The sequence below is a fragment of the Hylobates moloch genome, unplaced genomic scaffold, assembly GCF_009828535.3.
Source record: "Hylobates moloch isolate HMO894 unplaced genomic scaffold, HMol_V3 SCAFFOLD_11, whole genome shotgun sequence".
Classification (NCBI taxonomy): Eukaryota; Metazoa; Chordata; class Mammalia; order Primates; family Hylobatidae; genus Hylobates; species Hylobates moloch.
Genome location: NW_026652286.1, coordinates 27061849 through 27084942, shown reverse-complemented (window position 1 = coordinate 27084942; position 23094 = coordinate 27061849). Strand labels below are relative to the sequence as shown.

At 46.2% G+C, this 23094-nt stretch overlaps 1 protein-coding gene across 1 annotated transcript in view; it reads left to right on the top strand.

Moving 5' to 3' along the window:
* SLC6A5 (solute carrier family 6 member 5) overlaps positions 1-23094 on the top strand; it is a 60245-nt gene that overhangs the window by 14293 nt on the left and 22858 nt on the right. Inside the window, exons 6-11 of the mRNA XM_032168005.2 lie at positions 673-814; positions 3730-3862; positions 13094-13228; positions 14366-14469; positions 17406-17530; positions 22543-22655. Of these exons, the coding sequence (XP_032023896.1) occupies positions 673-814; positions 3730-3862; positions 13094-13228; positions 14366-14469; positions 17406-17530; positions 22543-22655 (752 nt within the window). The remainder of the gene's footprint in view (positions 1-672; positions 815-3729; positions 3863-13093; positions 13229-14365; positions 14470-17405; positions 17531-22542; positions 22656-23094) is intronic.

Sequence of the window (23094 nt, the reverse complement as noted above, 5' to 3'; positions counted from 1 at the left end):
CACCACGCTGTTAGGTCCTGTCGCAGGATCCGCGGTAGATGGCGTGGTTGCTGCCTCTGCTTACCCACGTGAGAGTAGAAAGTACACCGCACGTGTATCCTAGAGTACTTATTAAATGTGGTGCCAGGCTGTGGCTCCAAGGTGAACTTCTTAGAAAGCCTTCTGTAGCAGTATCCTTCAGGAGGTCTGTTTATTTTCTAATTAAATTTGTTTCAGCAATTTATTTATTTTCTGCAGAGTCAAAAGGATCTGGGTTCGAATCCTGATTCTCTTCCTCATAAGCTGTGTGGCTTCAGTAGAGTTACCTACCTTTTTAAGCCTGTTTCCTTATTTTGAAAATGGAAGACTATAGTACCTCCTGCATAGGCTGTTGTGAGGATTAAATGAGATAACGCACGCAAAATGCTTGCCCACCACATAGAGAGTGCTCTGTAAATGCCTTTGTCATCAGTACAAGGTGCAGCTGTGGGGACTGGGGGCTCTGATGGAGAAAACATAATTCTCTGGTTCTTTTGTTAATATATCTGGCTTTGCCCAGTTAATACTTTCCTGAAGTTACTCTCCAATATTTGCAAATGTTTTTGGCGTTTGTTTTTAAACTGCTGCAGAGAGACACATCTCTGTTTTCTGTACAGATTTCACTGTGTTTCTATTCTGTCCTCTCCTAAACAGATTCCTGTGTTATCAGTGACCATCCCAAAATACAGATCAAGAACTCGACTTTCTGCATGACCGCCTATCCCAACTTGACAATGGCTAATTTCACCAGCCAGGCCAATAAGACATTTGTCAGTGGAAGTGAAGAGTATTTCAAGTAAGGTGACTTTCTTTTTCCCTTTTTACCTTCTAAGAGAAACACAGTGAATTAACAAATATTCAATTTGCAGACCAGAGTTGTGGGTAGCCCAAGGGATGAGACCAGAGAGGAAGGTTTTTTTCCTGGTTTGGCTTCCAAGAGCAGATTGTCGTGTCTTGTGAGCCTGGAAAGCAGAGCTGGATGAATGACGGCAGTAGGAGCAGAATCAGTGAGGCTATAATTCATGATGCTGATGAAAAGCCCATTTCAAAACCTTGATCAAGTGTGATCTAAGTGGACTGTCAGTTAACCAGATTATTTTTTCTTCCATCTGCACTTGGCTTCAGGGAAGAGAGACAAAAAGAAAAGAAGTCATGTTCAAAGTTTTAGTGTAAATAAGAACAAATTCATTTTTTTCCTTTTTTTACAGCTTTGCCTTAGTTTTGTACTTTTTAATATCAGTATTGCTAGACATTGGAGATTGAGGTTCAGGGATACTTGAAGATCCTCAGCTACCATTGGAAGATTTAGTGAAGTTCATAAAATTATTTTTTTCTTTTCTTTCTTTCTTTTTGAAATGGAGTCTTGCTCTGTTGCCCAGGCTGCAGTGCAGCGGCGTGATCTCAGCTCACTGCAAACTCTGCCTCCAGGTTCAAGTTATTCTCCTGCCTCAGCCTCCCGAGTAGCTGGGACTACAGGCGCGTGCCACCATGCCCGGCTAATTTTTTGTATTTTTAGAAGAGACGGGGTTTCACCGTGTTAGCCAGGCTGGCCTTGATCTCCTGACCTTGTGATCTGCCCGCCTCGGCCTCCCAAAGTGCTGGGATTACAGGCATGAGCCACTGTACCCAGCCATGAAATTATATCTTAAGGGAGATAAATGTAGACAGAGTTCATCATAGGATACATAAAGAGTGTTCTCTAGCTAAACTTTAATTCAGGGGTTGTAAATTCAAATGCACTCGGGCATGGCAGGAATATAAATGAGTAAAGTGAAAATAAGTGAGATGATAGAGAGGGGTGAGGACTGTGGCAAACCAAAGAGGCTGCCTGTCACATGTAAGGGAGGCCACTGGTGCCCAGCCCCTCTGATCACTGCCTTGTGAAAATGTGGGGCAGTGCTGCCAGAGCTTCTATTTTACAATAAAAGATGGAAATAAAATCTGGATTTTTATGTGATCTCTCCTATTTTAAATGGCAGTAAAATAATTCAAATAGAACATGGGGATCAAATAAAATGCATAAATCAATGAGCCTCCAGTTTGTGGCTTTCACTTAGATGATAACAAATGGTTGCTAATACCCCGACTCTTCTCCCAACTGTGATTATTTCCTATTCCTGGTTTTCTTTCCTGTAGACTCAGAGTGTACATAGTTGTTCCCTGCAGAACAGAAGGGAGAGTTACCTAATTAATTAAATAGTCCCCTTTGACCATAACTACCATGGGGGTATTAGGGTGGGCCTTTAATTCTCCCTGAGCGCTGAGCAACTGAGTCTGACCTGGTAGTACGATGAAATCTGAAAGACCGCCAAAAGCAGGTTTGCAAATCATTTTCCAGTACACTTAATCCATGCAGTCAGTTGTACTAGAAAGTGATTTGCAAACCTGCTTTTGGTGGCCTTTACTAATCCTCTGGGGCCAGTCTTGATTTCTAAGAAGAAATGTCATTAGGAGTTTCTTGGGACTTGTTTGAGGTCCTACAATTGAAGCATGGAGCAGTTGAGATAGCTAAGTCGTGGAATCGTGGACTATATGGTTTACCTATTTTCGGGATGGGACATGGAGAAGGTCTTTTTCCTTGCTTGGCAAATATGGTCCTCAGGGTTTTGCCTTGGAACCAAGTTTAGTTCCAGCCTTGGTCTTCCCTAGTCAACTCTGAGCCCAGGTTGTGCCAGGGTTTTGGCCTGAAAGAGACTCTGTCTGCACAGAGTTGGCCATCACTGTTATCAAAAGCATGGCTATGTGTTGCCAAACAGCCTCTCAAGCCAGCCGGCTGGACCAGGAGCGGGGCTGCTGCCTGCATTTCCTTCAGCAGGTCAGAACGCTCTGGGCCATCATTCCTACAGTCCTGCAGAGCCTGGATGCTGGCTTGCCTTTCCTTTAGGTCACAGAAAAACATCAACCTACAAACACAGCAGTTTCACAGAGGATGTATGGCTAGATGGTTGTGGAGTAGAAAGAATTGTCTAAATCTGTTATCAGGCACTGTCCCTGAAGCTGCCTCCTGTCCTCAGGGGTGAGGCTGCCCTGCTAGCCATTTGGCCAGGCAGACCACGATGTCTTCATTATCTATACGAGTTGCCAGCAGCAGCTACATCTGACCAGTGGCCTCTCTGTTGGCAGCTGCTCATCTGTCTTAGAATGTTTTGCTGGAGCAAGGTCTAGGCAGCCCCGCTTTTATAATTAAGCCAACCTCAGCCTCAGGACATGCCCACACAACTTGAACTACAATCCAGGGCCACATTTTTTGCCCATTTAGCATATGCAGTTTCCACTATGTAATAATTTTTAAAATTAAAAATCACACAAATACTACCAGAATAAATTCTCATAAAAGAGTAGAGCAATACAGAAAACACACAAAAATCACCCTTGATGGTTCAGGGTTGCACTTCTCCTGGGGATGTGCTAGTGACAATGCAACTGACAGCCTTGTCCTGAAGCCTGCCCAGGGCCGTGAGCAGCCTCCCAGCACATAATCAAGGGCACAGTAAATCCAGCTGGAGTCTCTGCAGACGGCTGTGGGCAAGAGCCCAGACCAGCAAATTCCCCACAGCCTGATGTGATTAGGTTCCCGATGGAGGGGCGGGTGGAGGATGCTGGGGTTTTGTGCAAGTCTCCTGGTTCTACTGGAGGCTTCAGGCCTGCTGCCTGTCACCTCCCTCTCTCCTTCTTTCTATCACTCCCCCCATCCCTCCCTCCAATTCTCAGGTACTTTGTGCTGAAGATTTCTGCAGGGATTGAATATCCTGGCGAGATCAGGTGGCCACTAGCTTTCTGCCTCTTCCTGGCTTGGGTCATTGTGTATGCATCGTTGGCTAAAGGAATCAAGACTTCAGGAAAAGTAAGCACTTGGATTTATCTAAGTAAGAGAAAGCTGTGTGACACCGAGGGGTGGTTGCTTTGGGGAGCAGGCAGAGCACTGGAAAGAGAGTCAGGAGCTGTGGCTGCTAATTCTGACTCTGCCCTGGAGCAGCTGAGGGGCTGTGGGCAAGTGACTTCACTTTCATCTGCAAAATGGGGATAATAACACCTTTCTTGCAGGGCTGTTTTAAGGGTTAAATGAGACACATATATACAGAGCTCCCAATCGATGGTGGGGGTACTCTGATTAGGCTTTCCTTCCTTTCCTCTTGGGGGCTGCCACTCATTCAGCAGAAGGAACCTCCCTGATATCATTCAGTCACTTTCCCTAAACTCTGGAATTTGTGCTGCTGGCTTTTTGCCTCTTGGTCTGGCTGCCAAGTTAGTTATTGCTTCTGCCAAGAAGCTGGCTGAAGATCAAAACTGTGTAGTAGATTCCCTCTCCTCACTCCTGGCCACCATGTTCGTGGCCTTCCTTGCCTTTCTTTCAACTCTAAGCTTGACACTCTTCTACCCCATGTGCCCCTAGCACTAAAGGAAGATGGTCCTGCCCATGGAATTTTGGCTGAGCAGTTACTTGGTAAGGGTCACTTAGTGATCGCTTGGCTGGGCCCTTTGGAGATGGTGAAACTCTCACTCAAGCTCAGTTCCAAGCCACAGAAAGAGAGGAGCCCATCGAACCTCAAGCCACAGTGGGCATTGTTGTAGGGGTCACAGTAACATTTCTTCATCTCCTTGCAGCCTTAGAAAAACCTACTGAAGGCTGGGTGTGGTGGCTGAGGCCTGTAATCCCAGCACTTTGGGAGGCTGAGGCGGGTAGATTATTTGAAGCCTGGAGTTCGAGACCACCCTGGCCAACCTGGTGAAACCCCATCTCTAGGAAAAATACAAAAATTAGCTGGGTATGGTGGGGGGCACCTGTAGTCCCAGCTACTTGGGAGGCTGAGGCAGGAGAATCACTTGAACCCAGGAGGTGGAGATTGCGGTGAGCCAAGATGGCATCACTGCACTTCAGTCAGGGTGACAGAGTGAGACCCTGTCCCGCCTGACACACACACACACACACACACAAAAGAAAAACCTACTGAAGAGTTAACCAGTTATTCTGATAACATGCAATAATATTTAATTACCCCAAGAGGTATTTGCATGTTTTAGGATGAAACAAAAATGTCTTTAAGGCTCAAGGAATGAGGATGTAATGGGGGATTCTGAGACCATAGGTTGTGGAGTTGAGATTTGGTTTGATTATCCAGGCCAAGGATTTCTGCGATTATGTTACAATCAACCAACTTCTGAAGGATTGGTTCTCTTCGGGAGGGTAGTCAGTGCCATCTTTCACCCCCAGGCGTGCTTTGCATTCTCCATTAGGCATGCAATCTCGGCACCTATTAGCCACATAGACCAAACTGTCTTCTCCTTGGGGGACATGGACATTTTTTGATTACGGCTCTTATTAGTGCTTGCTTTTCATGTCATCTAGTTCCACAGGGACTTGAGTGGTGGATTCTGGCAGGTTTGTCAGGGTTACCTGAGGCAGGTGGTATGCCTTAAATCACAGGGTATGGGGAGAATCAGGCCAACTAGAGAGAACCAGCCCAGGAGTGAGAGACCTGGGCCCTTGTCCTTGGGGAATTCTCATGGTGTTTGCTGTGTAGGGATATCTCTACTTGGGCGGTGAAACATGGCAGAGCTTCTGATTTTGCTCTTAGCTTTAAGTTTTTTTTTTTTTTTTTGGCCAATAAATGAAAAGCACATTTTCCTAGCTATTTTAGAAGTCCTCAGTTTCCTCATTTCTAAGGTGAGGGCAATTGGACTGGGTGATGTCTAAGGTCCTCTAATTCTGAGATTATTCTGTCGGAACACTTGCTGGGTGAGCTGAAGGTTTGGGGGCACTTTTACTCTGTGACCTCAGTTTCCCCTTCTGTAAAATGAGAACTGGGATTCAGTGACCCCTGAGGAAACTGCTGGCTCTGAGTGAGTACCATGAGACTGGATTGATTGTTTTTCTAAGGTTACAGGGAGATGGGAAATGTTAACTTGACCCTTATGACAATACCCAGCATGGCCTGAGGTTTCCTGGACCCCTCACCTTCTGTGGCTTGGAGCTGAGCTTGGGTGGGAGTTTCATCATCTCCAAAGGGCCCAGCCAAGCAATTGCTCAGCAAGACTAGCCAAGTATATACTCAATCAAAATCCCATGGGCAAGACTGTCACTTACGGCTAGAAATGGAGACAAGCTGATCTCAACCATGATGTGAGTGGCCGGATAGGTGTCTAGTAGTACAGGCTGGAAGGTGAGACTGCAGGACGAGAGGTGATAGGTGAGGAGGGTGAGAACAGCACCTTTTAATGATGTGAGGAAGGATGGCCTGTGGCTCCAGAGTCAGGCCAATGTTAGTTCAAATCCTGGCTCTATCACTTTCTAGTTGTGTGACTCTGGACAAGCTATTTAACCTTTGAAACCCACTTCCTAATTTGTAAATTGGGGATAATAGTGCATAATACTTAGGATTGCTGTAAGGATTAAGTGAGATATGCATGCTACTACCTGGTGTATGGTCTGTTATTAATTAACATTATCTCCTTTCGTGTTTATTATTCTGAATGGCTGCTGTATTGACTGGGTATTGTGCCACTTTGACATCTCCAAAGCAGTGGCTTTGTTGGGGAGATGGGAAGAGAAAGAGAGCTTTGTTGAACGCTGTGTGCCAGGCACTGTGCTGGCTGCTTCACAGGCATTAGAGGCACATTGATTCCCAGTTTGTAGAGAGACTGAGGCTTGTCAAGGTGGAGTAAATTGCCTGAAGTCACAGAGCTTTTAAGTGGCAGTAGTGGGATTTGAACCCAGGTCTTATCTGGCTTTGAAGCCTAGACCTTTTTAATTTTTAAATTTTTTTAATTTTTCACTTTTTTATTGAGATGGAGTCTCGCTTTGTCACCCAGGCTGGAGTGCAGTGGTGCCATCTTGGCTCACTGCAACCTCTGCCTCCTGGGTTCAAGTGCTTGTCCTGCCTCAGACTCCCAAGTAGCTGGGATTACAGGTGCCCACCACCACGCCCGGCTAATTTTTTTGTATTTTTAGTAGAGACGGGATTTCACCATGTTGGCCAGGCTACTCTTGACCTCCTGATCTCAGGTGATCCCCCTGCCTCAGCCTCCCAAGGTGCTGAGATTACAGGTGTGAGTTATCGCGCCCAGCTGGCCTAGACTTTTTCTAATACAAGACATTCTCTCCCAAGAAGGAGTTATTAAGACTAGACAGTAAATGAGGAATTGTGGAGTCATCATTTTCTTTTTTGAGACGGAGTCTGGCTCTGTCGCCCAGGCTGGAGTGCAGTGGCGCAATCTCGGCTCACTGCAAGCTCCACCTCCCGGGTTCACGCCATTCTCCTGCCTCAGCCTCTCCGAGTAGCTGGGACTACAGGCGCCCGCCACCACGCCCGGCTAATTTTTTTGTATTTTTAGTAGAGACGGGGTTTCACCGTGGTCTCGATCTCCTGACCTCGTGATCCGCCCGCCTCAGCCTCCCAAAGTGCTGGGATTACAAGCGTGAGCCACCGCGCCCGGCTTGGAGTCATCATTTTCATATAGTGGGGAAAAAAAATCCCCCCACAGTAAATCAGAATCTGCATTTCTATCCAGTCTCTGCTGTCTTGCTGTGTGACTTTGGGCAAGTCACAGGATATATTACAGCCTCATTGTCTTCACTTGCAAAATCAAGAGTTAGAATATTCTCTAGGATTCTTTTTATCTTATTAGTCTGTGCTCTTTTGGAATGGCATTGCAGCCAGTTCTTTCCACTGATTTAGAATCTAATTCTTGGTGATAGATTTTATAGGCTTTCTGGAACAGGAAGTTTTGAGCAGATATGTTTTTCTTTTAGATCTGCCAACTTATCTCTCTGCTTCAATGAGAAAAGTTTCCAACCAGAGATTAATGATCAATTTTTATTTTAAATGAAGACCACCACCAGAAATAATGAATCACAATTTACTATCCTGTCCTGTGCTGTGCAGACATTAATCATGGAGCATTATGTGGGAGCCAAGGTGGATGCACAGCTGAAGGTGCTTTATGATGAACTTCTTTGTGATTGAAATCCCAGGAACACTGTCATTTTTATGCAAAAGAGATGTCATCCTCCTGCAGCCAGATAAACTCAGTTCCTCTTGTTTAGGGCCTTAGGAGACAGGACTGGCAGGTTGCTTCCTCTGAGACAGGTCTTCCTATTTCACTGTTGGAGACTGTTTTCCAGCAGCTAGAATTCCAGAGGCACGGGCGACCAGCAGGCAGCCTGAAGGTCAAATTCAGCCCACCTGCCCTCAGGGGCGCCTCTGCCTGAGAGTTGTGGCAAGGAAGCAAAGCTAACCTAATTAGCTCGTACAGGCCGGTGGGCCTTTACCACCTGTTCAGGGGTTCCATGGTGAGAAGGACGCCTGGAGGTGTCAGGCCAACAGGCTTAGATGGGCGAGTCAGTGTCACTCCTGCCAAGTGTAATTCATTACTGTTCAGGTTTAATTCCTCTGACAATGCAATGTGGAAACAGGTGCATTCTAAATCTCCCCTGACACAGGGGAACTAGCTGTGCAGAAAGCCTCCAATGCACACCTGACTCATATTTGAGGCATTCCCAGGATTTATAAACCAAACTGTTGGCCCTCTCAGTTCACCGTGATCACCATCTAAAAAATGAATGCATCACCTGGGTGAGGTGAGCAAGTGCCTAGAGTGCAAAATTGAGAGGCACTCACCCTCTGGTTCCTGAAGTGCAGGGCCGGCCCCTGACAGTGAATGCCTCTGTAAATTTTGCACCCTAGATGCCTCCTGTCTCACTTGCCTCCCCCTAGTCCTGGCCCTGCCATACACATTTCTCATCATGTGGCTCATAGAACGGCGTTCATGGAAAGAGGGGCTTTGGAGTGGGGAAGCTTTGGGCTTAAGTCTTGTCTCAAGACCTTGAACGAGATATTTAATCCCTTGTGAGATGCTTAACCTGAACCTCAGTTAACTTCTCTGCAAAATGGGACAAACATACCTGTCCACAGAGGGAACTCAGGAATGATGGTGTCTAAACAGCCTCCAACAGTGAAATGGGAACAGCTGTCTCTTAAACTCATGCCAGCCTTGGAGATTTCTTTCTATAAGCCACCGCTGTCTAGGTCATGTCCTCTCCCTCACCTCTTCTTTCCATGCTCATTTCCCACCAGCCCCAGGTGGTCAGGGGATGGAAAGGATACTCCTCTGTTGTCTCCCATCCCATCCCCATGCTGTTTTGGGGGCAGGAAAGTCAGGCTGCTCAGGGCCTGCCTTTGTAGCATCTCCTCTTCCCAGCCCCACCTGACAGCTGTGAGGCCAGCCCTGAGACGTCAGATGCCCTTGGATTTCCTAACATCCACGTGTGGAAGGGCTTCACTTCTCCTTAGACTTCAAGGGGAGGGAAGGAGAGAAGCAGGTTTGGTAGAAATAGAGAGGAGCTGGCTGCTGCTCCTCCCTTCCATCCCTAGCACTGCAAGTTCTTTGAGACAAGGAGGGAGGAGAGACTGCTGTTCTGTGGGGCAGGGAAAAGGTGTCCCGGTCAGCGGTGTCGCAGTGGAGAGAAAAGGAGTGCAGCCCATCTCTGGCAGCTCTGAACCTGCAGCCAGGAAGAAAGAGTTTGGCCTTGAGTAATTGGGTTGAGAGACAGAAGTAACTTCCCCATTTCAGTTCATGGCAACTCCACCCTTTCAGTTGCTGAGGCCAAAACACTTGGGAGTCACCTTGACTCTTCTCTTTCTCTCACACTCCCCATGAAGTCTGGTGGCTCCTCTTGAAAATGTATCTGGCATCTGTTTCTCACCAGCCCCATTGACAACAACCTGGTTGAGCCATCCCCATTCTTTGTCCCTTGCCTGCTGGCTGCTGCGGCCTCCTTACTGTTAACCCTGCAGTATTCTTGCTACGTAGCAACTGGGTGATTCTGTGCAAAGGTTAGATCCTGTTACCCCTCTGCCTGAGTCCCTGCCATAGCCCTGTTGCCCACAGAGTAAGAGCTCTGCCTGGCCCCACCTAGTCTGCCCCTCCCTACTCCCACCTGTGCCCCCTCTCTTGCCACACTGGCCTCTTTGCTATTCCTAGGAGCCAGGCACACTCCCTTCTTAGGGCCATGATTCCAACTGTTCCCTCCATCTAAAATGTTCTCCCAGACATCCAGTTGGCTCACGCTGACTTTCTTCCTTGACCAACTTCTCCCTGAAACCTTCCCAACCATCCTCCCCAGAGCCTACCCCACTTACCCAGCTCTAATTTTTCATTTTTTCAATCCACATATCACCTTCTAATATACCACAAATAATACTTACCATGATTATTGTTGGTTGACTGTCTCCCCAGCTGGAATGGAAGCTATTCAGGGCAGAAATCTTTGCTTTGTCTACTGTTAGGTCCTGAACGCTTAACTGGCTGCCATATACTAGTTGCTCTAAATATATATATAAGTATGTATATTGATCTGAACAAGTGGAATGACCCCAAGAGTTTTATATATATATATATATATATTTTTTTTTTTTTTTTTTTTTTTGAGACAGAGTCTCACTCTGTCACTGAGGCTGGAGTGCAGTGGCGTGATATCAGCTCACTGTAGCCTCTGCCTCCTGAGTTCAAGCAATTCACCTGCTTCAGCCTCCTGAATAGCTGGGACTACAGGCATGCACCACCATGCCCGGCTAATTTTTGTATTTTTGTAGACATGGGGTTTCATGATGTTGCCCAGGCTGGTCTTGATCTCCTGACCTCAAGTGATCTGCCTGCCTCGGCCTCCCAAAGTGCTAGATTACAGGGGTGAGCCACCATGCCTGGCCCCCAAGGGTTATTTCTTCATCTCAGCTCTAAACTTTCCCAACTCATCTCCCCTTGTGAGTCCTTGAATCCGTCCTCATCTCCTGAAATCCCACTCACTACCAGGCTGGAGCCCCTACCAGGTACTCGAGTCTGTGCAGGCAGCGTTTGGCAGGTGCCCTGTGTCCCTCTCATGGGGGCAGGTATTCCAGTTGCCCTCAGAGGGAGGACTGCAGGTGGAAATGGAGGTGGCCCTGAACCAACAGCCATCACCCCATGGATCAGAGAGCTCAGAGTGGGCCTGGTTGGGAGGTTAACACGATTAATTAATGTTAATTAATAACAGACCATACACCAGGTAGTAGCATGCATATCTCACTTAATCCTTACAGCAATCCTAAGTATTATGCACTATTATCCCCAATTTAAAGCCTTTCAAGTGTCTTTTAATGCTCTTTTTGGAATGTAGCCTACCTGTGAGCCGAGTGTTGTCAGTGTTATTAAGTTAAGGACTGATGAGTCCTAGTCCAGACTGTGAAATGGTACTTCTGTTTCCAGTGCTCTGGGCCTGTTCCACTTTGTGTGGATTGTAAATAACACTGTACTCTTCCAACAGCCCCATGAAGAATCTACTGTTGTTGCCACTTTGCAGGTGTGGACACTGAGGGTCAGAGACTCAGAGAGGTTAAGTTGCTCCCCAAGGTGACCCAGTTCGTAAGTGCTAGAGTCAGGATTTGGACCCAGGCTCGTGTGACTGCAGAGTGTGAGCTCTCACACTGCTCCTCCCACTCCTACCAAATCCTGGTCCCAAGCCCTACCTTCGCCTTGAGGTTTGATGGACAGGTATGGAAGGAAAGGTCCTCCCACCTATCACATTCAACTAACCCCCAAGTTCTGCTAATGTTACCTCCCAAATGTTTCTTTCTTTCTTTTTTTTGAGGTGGAGTTTCGCTCTTGTCACCCAGTCTGGAGTGCAATGGCGTGATCTCTGCTCACTGCAACCTCCACCTCCTGGGTTCAAGTGATTCTCCTACCTCAGCCTCTTGAGTAGCTGGGATTAACAGGCGCCCACCACCATGCCCGGCTAATTTTTGTATTTTTAGTAGAGATGGGATTTTGCCATGTTGGCCAGGCTGATCTCGAACTCCTGACCTCAGGTGATTTGCCTGCCTCAGCCTCCCAAAGTGTTGGAATTATAGGCATGAGCCGCCATGCGCGGCCTCCCAAATGTTTCTTGATGCTGGTTCCTCCCTCTCTTCCAGCATCCAGGAGTACCTTTTGGTTGGCATTCAAGGCTTCCCATGACGTGGTCTCCTCCAATGTCTCTAGCCCCCCACCCCCTGCTCTTAGCCTCAAGTTTATGCTGTGCTGATAAGGAGTGAGTAGGGCTTTGCCTCACACACCTGCCTTGCCCATGTGCTTCCTTCACCGTCCCACCTTGCCTCTCCTCCTCTAAGCTGCACTTGTCCAGCTCAGTGTCATCTCCATGAACCTCTTAGTAGACTCCCGGGTTGGACACAATGCCCTTCCCTGAACTTCCATAGTGCCCTGTGTGTAATTCCCTAGCTCATTATTCAGACATTGTCTTTGTGTCTTCTAGGTTAGGAGTCCCTTCACCTTTGTGCAGCTGATGCCTGGCATAGTGCCCAGCTCATAGGAGGCCCTCAATAAATATTTGTTGAACTTAATGGCATTTAACGACCCGCTGTTATAAATCAGGCACCATGCTAGGTCCTATCCATGCATTAGCTCATTGAATCCTCACGATTATCTGGAAGAAAGGTGCTATTATCCTTGATTTACAGATACTGAAACTAAGATTCAGAGAGCTTAATAAATTGTCTAAGGTCACACAGCTACTCAGTGCCAGAGATACAATTTCATTTGAACCTAAATGCGTCTAATTCTAAGATCATATTCTTTTGACCTTATGGGACTGCCTCACTTAGGTATGTGTATAAACAGGGATGGAAAGCTTAAGCTAATAGGATCTATCTTTAATGGTGGAATTTTGGTGCTCTACCAGGGGTGGGGTGGGAGTTGGGGAGGAGAGAGGCACTGAGCCCCCCTCCCTCCTTCCCTCTGTGGTTCCCTAAGGAGTTGTGTACTCATCAGCTGGGCTGAGTGACATCTCGCCTAGCCTTCTGGCTGTAGGCCGACTCACCCCACAGCCTTGGGTCTCTCCTAAGAGGCTTTATTTCTAGCTCTCTCTGACTCACCTTTGGTCCCAGTGCCTTCCCTGCTTCCCCAGCCCTGGCTGTGTTTGGGGAGAACTACCCTGATGTGCTCTCTGTCACGCGCAGCCCCACTCCTTCCCCTAGCAACGCTCCTTCTGCACAGGTGCACTCTGCAGGGCTGCTCCTTCCAGCCCCTCTGCCCGTGGCTTTTCTAGGTTGTATACTTCACGGCCACGTTCCCGTATGTCGTACTCGTGATCCTCCTCATCCGAGGAGTCACCCTGCCTGGAGCTGGAGCTGGGATCTGGTACTTCATCACACCCAAGTGGGAGAAACTCACAGATGCCACGGTGGGCTTCTAATTTTATTTAATACCAGCCCTGGGGGGAATGGCTCTCTGGGAGGTTTGGGCAAAAAGCGTTAGACTTCCTCCTCCAGGGAATCCCAGTGTGTGCTTTTATAAGAGCCTGATAATCTTGGTACATTATGCACTCAGGAAATATTTAATGAGAAGTGGACAACTGAGGGTTTTTAGATTCCTGGAATAGTTGTCCTACATCTGGAGTTATAGTAGAGGCCGAAAATGAAGAATGAAATCCCCTTAATAGCTTTAGGCCAACTCACACCACTTATCTGTTACTAATTATAGAGTGTCGGAAGTGTAGTTTTGCTAGTGGGAAAATAACAGCACTTAGTGTAAACCACAAGCGATTCTATTTTTTAAATATTTTTACCTGAAACCTTTAAGGGCTCAGACACGTCTGAATACTTTTGTACACCCACACAGGGCCAGCACAAGCAGAACTTTCTCTTTGCATATTCTGTACAGGCACATCTAACTCTAAAATTTCCAATTCAAAAACTACAAATGAGGGGGTTGATTGTTGAAAGGGAACTGAATTTTCTCACCTTAAAGGAAACTCTGCTTTTCCAGGGTGTGTTAAGAATGCATAGCTAGGATTGAGTTTGATTGCACATAACAGAAAGTCTCCACTTAATAGCAGGTAGGACGTGACACTATAAACTTTGCAGCAGCATAGAGGTTGCTTTACTGAGATTGGGGCTACAGAGTTTCAGAAATTTAATAGCAGTTGTAATCTGCAGAAATATCAGTTAAAAAGGGTTTTGATTTTGCATCCGTTATTATATTTTTCTGTTGTAAATTATTATTTTCTGAGAGTGTATTGACCCAAAGGAAGGACCCCCTTTCCGTTTAGCTTTACAGAAGAGAACATATGAGCATGGTATGTAGTGTAGTTTATTGAATTCCTCACCTTTGATAGAGGAAGTTAAAATCTCCCAGGTAATTTACTATGCCTTTGGTTTCCAGCACGAGTGATTTATGTTCTCATTGATGTTGATGTCAGGAGTCATCTTGTCCCTGATGTTTCCCCTGGAAACATGATATGGCACTGGGTGTGTGACTCCTCTCCCCTGGGGCCAGTCTCCTTCATGGATCTTGAATCTCTTTCCCTTTTGCCTCTCAGGTGTGGAAAGATGCTGCCACGCAGATTTTCTTCTCTTTATCTGCTGCATGGGGAGGCCTGATCACTCTCTCTTCTTACAACAAATTCCACAACAACTGCTACAGGTATGTAGAGGTACTACAAGATCTGGGCATAGCTGGTGAGTGGGACAGAAGAATGGACTGAGTTATCAGACACCTGAGGCCACATCCTCACATTTCATCTTAGGGAGAGCTAAAGATTTGCCTCTGGCCTAGGAGAAACCACCTGCTAAGGCCTAGGCACTACCTTCTGAAGGCCTGGACCCTCACTTACACACCTGGCTCTGACACATGGTGGAGGCTCAGTGGCTATTTATAGGATGGAAGCAAGTTTCTCTGCAGGTCACTGTGCAGTCAGCTGTGCTCTGTGATAGTCATTTGTGAGCTACCTAGTCTGTGGATACAATGGACTGTGCCTTCAGATGGTCTTCCCTCTGTGTGGGGCTGTGACCTAATCTCCTCTTCTTATAAAGACCCCAGTCATATCAGTCACATTGGATCAGGGACCACTCTAATGACTTCATTTGACTTAATTACCTCTTTAAAGACCCTATCTCCAAATACAGTCACATTCTGAGATACTAGGGATTAGGATGACAAAATATGAATTTGGTAGGGGTAGGGGAGTGGTAGGAAGACACAATTCAGTTCAAAATGACCTTGAGTAACAGACTATGGTATTTAAACTTCTTTAGTCACAACTGCTCATTAACCATTGACCCAAATTATTCTGAACACCATTAAAGGGTGAAGCATTGCTATCTTCTTTATTAGAAATGAGGCTGTGTGGTGTGGCAGAAATAACCCAGGCTGAGAGCTTGAAAATCTAGATTCATATCCTGGCCCACACTATTAATTAGTCCATTACCTTCCCCTGGGCCTCAGTTTCCTCATCAGTAAACTGAGGGGCCAGACAAGGTGGATCATTTGCTGCACACTTGCTCTGTGCTAGGCTGTGCATAGTACAGGTATCATCTCATTCTGTCCGGGCAACAGCCTGTGACAGATAGACTCATTGCTGCCATTTCAAATCAGAGTGGAAAGGAAGTGGATTGCTCAAGGTCATGCCACTAAAAGGCAGGAGAACCAGGATTTCAGTGTAGCCCTGGGTTACAGTGTAGCCCATCTAGCTGTGACCTCACATTTGAATCTACGATGACTGAAGGTAGGCTGGGAAACCCTGGCTGTCTTACCAGCAGCAGGCTCTGCGATGAAGGTAGAGACACTGGGCTCTCTTTCCTCCCCTGCCCCTTTGTCCTTCTCAACCCTGTGTGTCCTGACTCCAGGCTACCCTCACATTTTAGGGTCATTTGACTTTCCCACTGCCTTCTCTTCCCTCACACATAGTTCCTGTCCTGGAGCCGACCAAGGCCCTGTCTCCTCAATTTCTGTTCTGATGGACAGATTTACCTCTGCCCCTGGAATAATGTCTTAGTTTGTTCAGATTGAGCTAACGAAATGCCATAGACTAAGTAATATGCTTTTTTTCTTTATACATTTTTTGCTTTTATTATTTTTAAATGACACATAGTAATTATGCATATTTATGGAGTACAGTGTGATATTTCAGTACATGTATACAATGTGTAATGATCAAATCAGGATAATTAGCATATCTATCACCTCAAACATTTATCATTTCTTTGTGTTGGGAACACTGAAAATTCATTCTTCTAGCTGTTTGAAAACATATAATAAATTGTTGTTAATATAGTCATCTCATAGTGCTATAGGATGATTTTTTTTTTTTTTTTTGAGACGGAGTCTTACTCTGTCACCCAGGCTGGAGTGCAGTGGCGCGATCTCGGCTCACTGCAACTCTGCCTCCAGGGTTCACGCCATTCTCCTGTCTCAGCCTCCCGAGTAGCTGGGACTACAGGTGCCCACCACTGCGCCCAGCTAATTTTTTGTATTTTTAGTAGAGATGGGGTTTCACCATGTTAACCAGGATGGTCTCGATCTCCTGACCTCGTGATCCACCTGCCTCGGCCTCCCAAAGTTCTGGGGTTACAGGCGTGAGCCACCGCGCCTGGCCTTTCTTTTTTTTGAGGTGGAGCTTCGCTCTTGTTGCCCAGGCTGGAGTGCAATGGCCAATCTCAGCTCACTGCAACCTCCACCTCCCAGGTTCAAGTGATTCGCCTGCCTCAGCCTCCCAAGTAGCTGGGATTGCAGGCATGTGCCACCATGCCCTGCTAATTTTTTTTTGTGTGTGTGTGTGTGTGTGTGTATTTAGTAGAGATGGGGTTTCACCACGTTGGTGAGGCTGGTCTCGAACTCCTGACCTCAGGTGATCCACCTGCCTTGGCCTCCCAAAGTGCTGGGATTACAGGCGTGAGCCACCATGCCTAGCTGGGATGGTTGTTAATATAATCATCCTATAGTGCTATAGAGCACTAGAATTTATTTCTCCTATCTAGCTATACTTTTGTATCTTTAACTGACTTTTGGCTATAAACAACAGAAATTTATTGCTCACAGTTCTGGAGGCTGGGAAATCCAAGTTCAAGGTGCCAGAATATTCAGTGTCTGGAGGGCTGCTGTCTGTTTCAAAGATGGCACCTTGTTGCTGTGTCCTCATATGGTGGAAGCGGCAGACACACTCTCTTCAGTCTGTTTTATAAGGGCACTAATCCCATGAGTTGGCTCTGTCTTCATGACTTAATCACTTTTCTGAAGCCCCCACCTCTTAATACTATCAAATTGTGGATTACATTTCAGCCAGTGAATTTGAGATGGGGGGTGTTCAGACGATACCAGATGAGTTGAGACCCATTTATATAGATTGTGGAGTCAGAGCTTTGGCCAAGAGGCCCTGAATCAGGGCTATTAGGGGATATCTTTTGAGCCTTTTGGTGGTTTTTAAATGAGCCCAAGGGAGCCTGTGGTTAGGACATGAACATACATGTATGTGCCTACACATGTCCAGACAAACATATGGGCACACAGTTGTGTGTCCTTTCCCTTGTCCCTTTCCACTCACCAAGCACACCTAATGGAAAACTCTGGTCTCTTCCTTCCAGGGACACTCTAATTGTAACCTGCACCAACAGTGCCACAAGCATCTTTGCCGGCTTCGTCATCTTCTCTGTTATCGGCTTCATGGCCAATGAACGCAAAGTCAACATTGAGAATGTGGCAGACCAAGGTACAGGACAGTTGTTACCCTGCTGTTGCAGGGCAGGTCCCAGGCTCATGTCACAAGCTCCTAATTTATACTATGCTGGGAAATTGGCCTTCTGGAACAGGATAGAGGGTGGAGGAGCCCAGGTCCTTCTTTACAGAGGGACCAAGGCAGGCTCAAGTAGGAAGCGCACTGCAGAGTCAGAACTGGCTGGTCTCTAACTAGAGGGATTGCTTTAAAAGCCCTCTTTCCTTCTCCTCTCCTCTCCTTCCTCTTACCTTGCCCCTCTTAATTTAGCTCCAGCCTATAGAAGTAAGGGTTATACCTGTTAGGTATGAGTAGAGAATTTATTAGGCAAACCATTGCCTCAGGAGCTGATGTGGGCACAGGCTGCTGTAGGATGACATTCCTTGCAGAGGGCCGTGTCGAAACCAAGGCTTAGTGAGAGAACTGACTTCAGAGGAGCATTTTCCTTGCAAAGCACTTTTCTGATTGTTAGGTCAAATGTGCTTTCAGGGCCTTCTGCTTAAGTTAGCAATGCAGACCTGCAGTTTTTTTTCCCAGTGGGTAGAAACGTTGGATCGTGCTGGGTGGGTTGAGAGGCATGTGGAATAAATGTTTACTGTGTACCCAAATGATGTTTTTATTAATGGCTAACATTTGTATGGTGTTTTCAAGTTGACAAAGAGCTTTCATTTTTATTTCATTTAATCTATGTTACTAGGACAGCATTTTGCAGAGAGAGCATTCAAGATTTTAGTTTAACTCTTCATTTTCACCCAGCCTGGTTCCACAAAGGATTTGTATATTTAGCAGATTTCAGTGATCAAAGGATTTCATTGTGTCTGTTGTTTACCATTATGATCTCATTCTCAATTCAGACATTTATGGGATGCCTAGTGTGTTGGTGCTGTGCCTCATGCTGTGGGGCATGACTGTGGCCCTGGACAACCAAGGGGTGTACCTGTGAGAGGCTTCTCTGGGCAGTTATCTTCCTTCAAGGAGCTGACTGCAATTCTCAGATAATGGCTCAGATGTGCTGAGAGAACTAAGCCCTGGAAATGTCACCTTTTTGGATACTAAGATTTCTTCTGGCTCCCCGAGGATAATTCATTACTGTGCCAATTCACACTGATGGTGCACCAGGGGCCTCAAAGAGTTAAAGAGCCAGCACTTTCCAGGGGTGCAATTATCTCTCCCTGGAGAGAGTGTGAAACCCTGAGGGGTGTTTGGTTCCGCAGCAATGCACTAATTTAAAGGGCCCCAGGAGATGAGCAATGGCTCTCCCTGGTTGAGAATTCTCAGATACCCTAGGAGGCAGGGAAGGAAAGTGAGAGGGTAAATGGGTTTTGTCTTTAGAGGTACTGGAGCCACTTCCAGCTGTCCTGTAACCTCATTTCCTCCTAGCAGAGTGGTTGGAGCAGATGGTTGTGTCCCATTTTCTAGAAGATCTTAGGCATTTTACTTTTTGTGACATTACTGAGTTCTTTTGGAACCAGTGGCCAACCTGCTAGAGACTGTGAATCCTGAGATGTGGGCCAGGTTAGTAAACGATTCTGAACTCTTTTCTGCTCCAGGAAATGGATTTCTGGGGAGATATTGCAAAAACTCAAACAGAATGTTGTTTATCTGGTATGTAAAATGCAGCCAACGAATTGCCCATGTTTTCCTCTGAAATTTCTCCTTTCCAGTGTTTTTTCACTTCCTTTGATTTGAACAAGGATGAGGGCACTTCTAACGGGTTCTAACCTGTTGTGTTAATACTTGTCTCTGGCATAGGGACGGTGGGCCTCATCTCCCACAGGAGAGGGCCCGTGAGATCTCCCAGACCCACTGGGGAAGCTTTCCTGCTCATCTGAACCTGGATGTATTTTTATATGTGCTTTACAGGCTTGTCTTACTTGCCTTGATATAATGGAGGCTCTGCAGAATACAGGACAGAGATTTGGGGTCAGGCCTGCATTAAACCCGAGCCCCACTTCCTCCTTGCTGGGTAACACTGGCATATAGACATTCATGACATTTTTGCTGACCCAACTTTGGTAACTAAGTTTTGATCTTTAGTCAAATAGAGGTTCTCCTTAATAACCTAACACTATTCGATTTAGTTTACCACTCCCTTCTAAAAAAGGCATTTCTACCAAAATGATCATCTTAAATCTTGGTCTTATCAAAATTTTGAGGGGCTGAGGATGGGATTGGTGAACAGACCAAGCTGTCTTTTGCTTTTATGATAGGCATAGGGAAGGGGGCATGTTCTTGGGGAAATGCTCTAGAAAAGCAGCTTCCAGGAAAGTTAGCCCTTCAGAGCCATCTCGCCACCATATGCATTGCCATCTATGGAGCGGTGACTCATGTTCAGAATCTATCCTGAAGCCAAACAAAGATGCTTATCCAATAGCAGAAAGACTGAGTTAGACCAGAGTAGATAAGCAGAAATGTGCATATTTATTTAGCATTCCCAGGTGTAGGTAACTCTCAGTTAACCGGAGCACTAGAAATACTACCTTGGTTCTCTTGCCCCTTAATAGTTCAGATACCTTACTAATCAAAATGAGCATTCTCAAACAGCACTGACGTCCCACTTCCATGCAGCCATCTGTCTATCACCTGTATCCCAATCCTTCTGCCCAAAGGCACAGAAGTCCAGGTGGCATATCCTCAGAGAGCTCATTCAGTTTGTAATAGTTATCACAGCAGAGTGGCTACCCAAGCTGTGCTATGGGCCTTGATGCGTTGCACTGACCAGAGCTCCTTGCTTTGTCTTTAGTGGCACTCTAGGATAAAGGAGGCTCTCATGGTAGGATCTCTGGGGACTCTGCTCAAGTTACTGAAATGCAGAACCCCTTTGATCCCTTCTCACAAGAAGACTAACAATGGTCTATGTTTTCTGAGTTCCTAGTATGTCCAGGCATTGTTCTAAGCTTTTTACTTGTGTTGATGCATTTAATTCTCACAGAAGCTCTGTAAAGGTAGGTACTATTACTATTTCCATTGTGTGGATAAAGAAACTAAAGTTTGTGTAGAAAGAACGAGTGACTCCCCTAAGTCCTCGGTTGGTAAGAGGTGCAGCCAGTTTTTTTGTTTTTTTTTGAGATGGAGTCTTGCTTTGTCACCCAGGCTGGAGTGCAGTGGTGCCATCTTGGCTCACTGCAACTTCTGCCTCCCGGGTTCACACCATTCTCCTGCCTCAGCCTCCTGAGTAGCTGGGACTACTGGCGCCCGCCACCACACCTGGCTAATTTTTGTATTTTTAGTAGAGACTGGGTTTCATCATATTGGCCAGGCTGGTCTTGAACTCCTGACCTTGTGATCCGCCCAATTTGGCTTCCCAAAGTGTGGGGATTACAGGCATGAGCCATGCACCTGGCCGCCAGTTTGTTAATCTATGAGGAAGACAGCCTGTACTCCAGCCACTGGGCTCTACTGCCTCCCGGTGGGAGAGGAGAGAGGCAGAACTTGGCCTCCATCAGTCTGGCCATATACTCTTTTAAACATCTGACGATGTTATTCTCTAGATGACTCCGCTCCCCATCTGCCTTGGGTAAGTGGAGTCTGCTGTAATTTAGCTTGCAAATAATGCCTTCACCTGGGTGCTTTAGGAAGGCAGCTGAAATGGAAGCAGGCTGAATATTTTGAAATCACTTCCCTCCTCTAAAAAAGATATAAAGCCCAAAGGGTAGAATCCTGTTAAAGTAAGCAGCTGAGGACCTCTGGTAGTGGCCATTCAAGACCTTGTCGGCTTTATGGGCCTGACTGTCACCAGAACATTAAACTGACTTCCTTGTTGTTCTGCATTTGAGACTTATTTTGAACTTTAGTTTAATACAGACTTTTATGGTTCACATAGGGAGCCTTCAGAGGCTGGCTCTACAGTCTGTTCAATAAATGCATAAAGCGGGGATATCTCAGGCATTTGAGGCTTTATATTTATATTTTCTCATTTGTTCATTGTAACCACCTTGTGAGGTCCTATTTTTGTCCCCATTTTACAGATGGACAAAATTGAGGCTTACAGAAATTAAATAACTTGTCTAGGGTTGCACAGATGGTAAGTCATGGAATCTGAATTTGGACCAGATCTGACCCTTAGAGACCGAACCCTCTTAACCCTTACATGATGTTTCATACACCGCCCCTGCCAACCCAACTAACTACTGGGACTGATGTAGCCCCATATATACCAATAGTGCAAGATCCTGAAAGTGTTAGATTCATATTTTATGTGAATGTTTTCTCCTGGAGGACTCAGTCGGAGGAAGGGTAGTTAAAAAAAGAAATACTAATGCATGCCAGACTTAATACTTAGGTGATGGGGCGATCTGTGCAGCAGACCACCATGGCGCACGTTTACCTATGTAACCTGTACATCCTGCACATGCACCCCAGAATTTAATAAAATAAAGGAAGAAATAATGTCATTCTGGTCATGTTCCAAGTTTTAGAGCAGGGATTCTCAAACCTCAGCACTATTGACATTTGAGACAGGATAATACCTTGTTGGCAAGAAGCTCTCTTGTGCATTGTAAGATGCTTAGCAGTATCCCTTGCCTCCACCCACTAGATGCCAGTAGTTATCCTACCCCTACCCCCAGCTCACCCATGAGAATAAAAAATGTCTGCAGACATTGCCAAATATCCCAAATATTGCAAAATCACTGCTGGTTGAGAACTACTGCTGTAAAGGGTAATTAATTACATTTTCCTTTAATTCATCCAATACAAAGATCCTATGAACATGGTACACAGCCTAGCCGTGGAGTCCAGTAGAGTTGCCTCTGAGTCTCTGCTTAGACACTATTTTTAGGTCTCTCCTGAGTTCTCCTAGCTGTTGACCTAATTCCCTTGGTCTTTCTCTTCAAGGAGCCTATGGTCTAATTGAGGAAATGGATAGAGATGAGTAAAAAAAACCAACAGTGGAAGCAGCATATAAGAAGTAATAAATGAAGATCTCAGCAGAGAGAAGGCCCTCTGGGCTCTGGGAAGAGGGGCCTTGAGTAGGGCCTGCCTGCAATCATCTGTCTTGTTCCTTCCAGGGCCAGGCATTGCATTTGTGGTTTACCCGGAAGCCTTAACCAGGCTGCCTCTCTCTCCATTCTGGGCCATCATCTTTTTCCTGATGCTCCTCACTCTTGGACTTGACACTATGGTGAGCCCCCTTCCCATCAGTCTCTATCCCAGGCTCCTCTTGAAGACTCCCCCTCTCCTAGGTCCTGTGTTCACCCTTCAGGAGAGGGGTAGGCTTAGGGGTGTCTGAATGCTTCTCCCAAGAGATCTAGAGATGCTGAAGTGCCTGTGTAGGGCTCAGGAACACCTTGTATTTTGGGTGCTCATGTAATGGTACAAGAGAGTCTTCCTCTCTCCTTCATTCTCCCTCTGTTCTATGTGGCAACTTTTAGCCTGTGTACTTCCTGCCTTTGTGTCGTTTTGCCAAAGAAAATTCTGTAGGCTGGATAAAGAATAATGTGAAGTCAATTTTAGGGAAATTGCTGTGGGGCTGAGACAACCATAGATCATGCTGACAGGTGCTCAGAGTTTAGTCCTTGGGTGCAAAGAGGGTTTTTCCTCAAGTAGAAGAGCAAATGCAA